At 39.7% G+C, this 5,362-nt stretch overlaps 1 protein-coding gene across 2 annotated transcripts in view; it reads left to right on the top strand.

Annotated features, from left to right (window-relative positions):
• LOC106872321 (bromodomain-containing protein DDB_G0280777) overlaps positions 1-5,362 on the top strand; it is a 114,272-nt gene that overhangs the window by 60,934 nt on the left and 47,976 nt on the right. For both annotated transcript variants that reach the window (XM_052966026.1, XM_052966027.1), the window contains exon 2: positions 20-2,079. In XM_052966026.1, the coding sequence (XP_052821986.1) occupies positions 20-2,079 (2,060 nt within the window). The remainder of the gene's footprint in view (positions 1-19; positions 2,080-5,362) is intronic.

The following is a 5,362-nucleotide window of genomic DNA, read 5'->3' as shown; positions in this document are numbered from 1 at the left end:
TTTTTTTTTTTTTTTGCAGCTCAAAGCATTGATGGGGAACCAAAGCAGACTGTTTTAGGGGCTGCTGACTATGATGGCAGATATAACTCACTACTGCATATTACACAACAGCAATTTACTAGACACAACTCACGCCTACCTTGCAACAGCTATTTTCAACCGCATCATCAACAGCAAGAACAACAACAACATTTGTCAGAGCAACAATTACTACAGCAGCAAGAACAACAACAATTACAACAACAGCATCATCATCAGCTGCAGCGATCAGATTACACAACAGCTATGGAGAGATCATTAATTATAGAAGAAGATGTAAAAATGGAAGAGTTGCAGTTGTCTGAAGACGAGTGCCAAAAGGAGAATCAACTAGAACAACTGCAGCCACAAGAAATAGAGGAACAGCAGGCCATGCTACAACCACATTCTCACCATCATAATAATAATAATCATCATCATTCTCAAGAAGAAGAAAAAGAAGAGCAACAACAACAACAACAACAACATCAGTGTGATCCAAAACGTATGGATGTGTTATTGTCGGAGAACGAATTAGTAATTCCAGCTTCATCCTCCTCTCTGGAAGTAATAGAAGTAGCTCCAGCTGTTTCTGCTTCACCTGAGCCAACATTAAACCAACAGGCAGCCCTTCCCTCAACAGTACACCCATTGTCTTTACACAAAGATACACAGCTTTCCATATCACCGTCTTTGTCGTTTGATTCTGAAGGAGGAGGAGAACAAGAAAACACACACCAACAGCAGCATGCACCATCAGCAGCAGCACCACAGCAACAGAAGCAACTGGAAAATAATGAAGAAGGAACTGGGACTGGGTCAGGAGCAGCTCAAAAATTAGACCGGGAGTACTGTGTGTCCGATGATCCTGTTGAAACGAGTGAACGGCCCTTAAATCAAGTGACCATGAGCACCTGTTTGAACAACTCCGTCAGCTCTGAAACTGCCATGAACCTGTCCAATCCGGTTTCTGTATCTGCGGATGTTTCCAACTCTAATACTAATACTGCTGTCGCTGAAGACTTAATTGGTCCAGAACCAATCAGCATTGACAGACCTAACGAGCTCCCATCTTTGGCGGAGCAAGCTGACGCAGCCATGACAACGAGAAGCTCAGATGACATTAACGGGGACCAGAGCCTGCCTGTTTCTCTTGAATCTCAAAGTCCTGTATCGATGGTGACCACCACATCGCCGTCTGTCGTCGTTGACCAGCACAGCTCGGAGGAGGAGCTTGAATGTATAAACCAGGAGAACAGTCACCCGGAGAAGAGGAAGTGGTCACAGATGGAGAGTCAGAGCAGTCACTCTGTGGAGAGCAACCATCCAAAGTCAAATGTTTACCATTCCTTTCATCCCCCCCATCACCACGACCACAACGCCCATCACCTGTTGCAGCATCCTCTTCCTCTTCATCACCACAGTCATCATCAGCAGCAGAATCATCATGTCCTACAGCACCATCAACAACAGCAACAGAACAACATCAACCACAATCAGCAGCATCGCAGCAGCAACAGCAACAGCAGCAGCAGCAGCAGTGGTAACCACGGTAGCAGCGGTAACAACAACAACAACAACAACAGCAACAACAACAATAACAACGCCATTAACTCCCAACAACACTGCCACAACCACAACAACCAGCACAACTGCAGCAGCAGCAACAACAATAACAACAACAGCATTCTAATCAACAACAGCAACATCTGCAATAACAACAACAACAACAACAACAATAACAACAACAACAGTAACATCAACAACAACAGCAACGCCAATAGCTGCTGTTTTACAGACAGTGCCGGATCTTCGGACGAGGAGGTGAAGGAGTTCATGCTTGATCCAAAACCTATTCTATTCAGCTCCGCTCCACCCTCGGGTATCCAGAAGGTGATGCGGTCGTCGTCAGCCAATTTTCTAGTACCGAATGGACCACCCCTTAGCATCTGTGCCATTTCACCAAGAAAAAGGCACCGTTTAAATTCGTCCTCTGATTCTCTTGATTTGGAGAACATCTCTGTAATTCAAAGACCATGTCTTGACTTTGAGAAAATGCAGGTGAGTACAGCCATCTTTACCATTTTTTTTTATACATTTCAAGGATTTACTCTTTTTACTCTTTTACTTGTTTCAGTCATTTGACTGCGGCCATGCTGGAGCACCGCCTTTAAGTCGAATCAAATCGACCCCCAAGATTTATTCTTTGTAAGCCTGGTACTTAGTCTATCAGTCTCTTTTGCCGAACTGCTAAGTTACGGGGATGTAAACACACCAGCATCGGTTGTCAAGCGATGTTGGGGGGACAGACACACAAACATATACACATACATACATATGTATATATATATATATGTATATATATATATATATATATATATATATATATATATATATATATATATATATATATATATACACATATATACGACTGGCTTCTTTCAGTTTCCGTCTACCAAATCCACGTCTGGCCAAAATATTCTACCTGTTCAAACTGGCCAGATTTGGCCTTTCACACTTACTGTACAATGTCATTTTCTAAAAAAATAAACCATCACATCATCATAATCTTGAAGTTACAGGATGATTTGCAATTAATTCAAGAACAATGCGAATAAATAATCATTACATTTGACAAAGTAAGCTGAATACTAAAGAGTTGAAGGAAACTGTGCTGAAGATGGATTGTACCTGTGAATCAAAACTGCAGCTTTGTCATACAGTGTGTGTCATTCTGATACCATCTGAGGATTACATTTGGTGTATATGTATCTGTGGAATACTCGACCGCTTTTACACAAATTCAAAAACAGATTGGCTAACTGAGTTCTCATATTTATTTTAACATGTGGTTGTTTATTACTGTTCTCTTTTACTTTATGTTCTGTATATGTCCATCTCAGAGTAAAATACCTGTAAGTTTTACAAATATTCTTGTACATCTCTGTTCAAACCAAATTCGATGACTGGCACCCGTGCCAGTGGAGCGCTAACAGCACCATCCGAGCGGGATCACTGCCAGAGCAGCGGTCTGGCTTCCGTGCCAGTGGCACGTAAAAAGCACCATTTGAACATGATCGTTACCAGCGTCGCCTTACTGGCACTTGTACTGGTGGCTTGTGAACAAAACATTCGAGTGAGGTCGCTGGACTGACTCCTGTGCAGGTGGCACATAAAAACACTATTTGAGTGTGGTTGATGCCAGTACCACCTGACTGGCCTTCGTGCGGGTGACACGTAAAAGCACCCACTACACTCTCTGAGTGGTTGGCATTAGGAAGGGCATCCAACTGCAGAAACTCTACCCGATCAGATTGGAGCCTGGTGTAGCCATCTAGTTCGCCAGTCCGCAGTCAAATCGTCCAACCCATGCTAGCATGGGAAGCAGACTTTAAACGATGATGATGATAGTTAGATGGATAGTGAGATAGACTTTTTTTATCTTTTATCTTTTACTTGTTACAGTCATTCGACTGCTGCAATCACTCTGGGACACCTTCTTAAAGAATTTTAATTGAATTAATTGATCATAGTACATATTAAAAAAAAAAAATTTTTTGTTAGGGTTCGTATTTGTTCTATCAGACTGTTTTGATGAACCGCTAAGTTACAAGTACGGAAACACAATGACACCAGTTGTCAAGTGATGGTCGGAAACAAACATAGATATGAAGACAAACACAATGGGCTTTCTTCCAAGTTCTTCGGTTGGCCCAAGGCTATTGTGGAAGACACTTGCCCCAGGTGCCACACAATGGGACCGAACCTAGAACCATGTGGTTAGGAAGCAAGTTTCTTACCACTCAGCCACAGCTGCACCTATACACACACACACACACACACGCACACACACATACACACATACATGCACGCATATATATATATATATATATATATATATATATATACATACATACATACATACATACACACACATACACACATACATACATACACACATACACACATACACACACATACACACATACACACATACACACACACACACACACACACACACACACACACACACACACACACACACACACACACACACACACACACACACACACACACACACAACTTCCACAAAATTTCTGCCTGCCAAATTCACTCACAAGGCATTGGTCAGTTTGAGGCTATAGTTGAAGGAACTTGTTCAAGGTGTCAATTATCACTGTTTTATGGTAGAATATTGGATCCACATTTACAACTTATTGAATACGTTCTTGCCTTATGGTCTATTCCGTCTATGAGCAACATATATCTGGAATAGCTGTGTATATACACATAGGCACATACACACATATATGCTTGTGTGTATAATTGTACACATGTGTATACATAAATGTATGTATGTGCAAGTGTGTGTGTATGCATTTTACATGTGTGCATATTTATACACTTGCTTGTATGTGTCTGTACATGTGTGTATGTATGGGTATGTACATATACGTATATGCATATGTATATATATATATATATATGTGTGTGTGTATTTGTGGGTATATGAGTATGTGCTTCTTTCTCTGTGTGTGTATATATATCCATATATATATATATATATACACATATGCACACACACATACATGATTATATATGTACATGTACATATATGTGTTTGTGTATAAGTACATGGATATATGTATATATACTTTGTATATATAAGTACATGGATCTACGTATATATACTTTCTGTATGTATGTCTGTGCATATATATATATATATATATATATATATATATATATATATATATATATATATATATATATATACACATACACACACACACACACACACACACATGCACACACATAGACGTTTATATATGTACATGTACATATATGTGTTTGTGTATAAGTACACGGATACATATACATATATACATACGTGTACATGTATGTGTATATACACACACGTTTATATGCATATGTATATGTGTGTGTCTATGGATACACACACACACAAACACACACACAAACTCACACGCACACATAATTTCACTTCCCACTGTTCGTTCATGTTATATAACTGAGATTCAATCTACCCTCGCCTGTTTAATCTGTCCGATTTGTTGCCGTGCCAACATAACTCCAGGCTTCTTCCTGTCTCTCAGTTGTTGGCATTCTGCAGGCTTTGAGGGAGGATCGCTGCCAACATATTACTGATTTCATTCTGCTGTCTTGTCAAATTCCATTGAACCTTTATTCTGAACTTTTTCACCTTGTTGTCTATGGACACATCTGGTTTTAGTTTTACAATTCCATTCATAGATACACACCCCTTCCCATGTATGTATATATATATATATATATATATATATATATATATATATATATATAT

The sequence above is a fragment of the Octopus bimaculoides genome, chromosome 3, assembly GCF_001194135.2.
Source record: "Octopus bimaculoides isolate UCB-OBI-ISO-001 chromosome 3, ASM119413v2, whole genome shotgun sequence".
NCBI lineage: Eukaryota > Metazoa > Mollusca > Cephalopoda > Octopoda > Octopodidae > Octopus > Octopus bimaculoides.
This window is presented reverse-complemented; position numbering and strand designations above follow the sequence as displayed.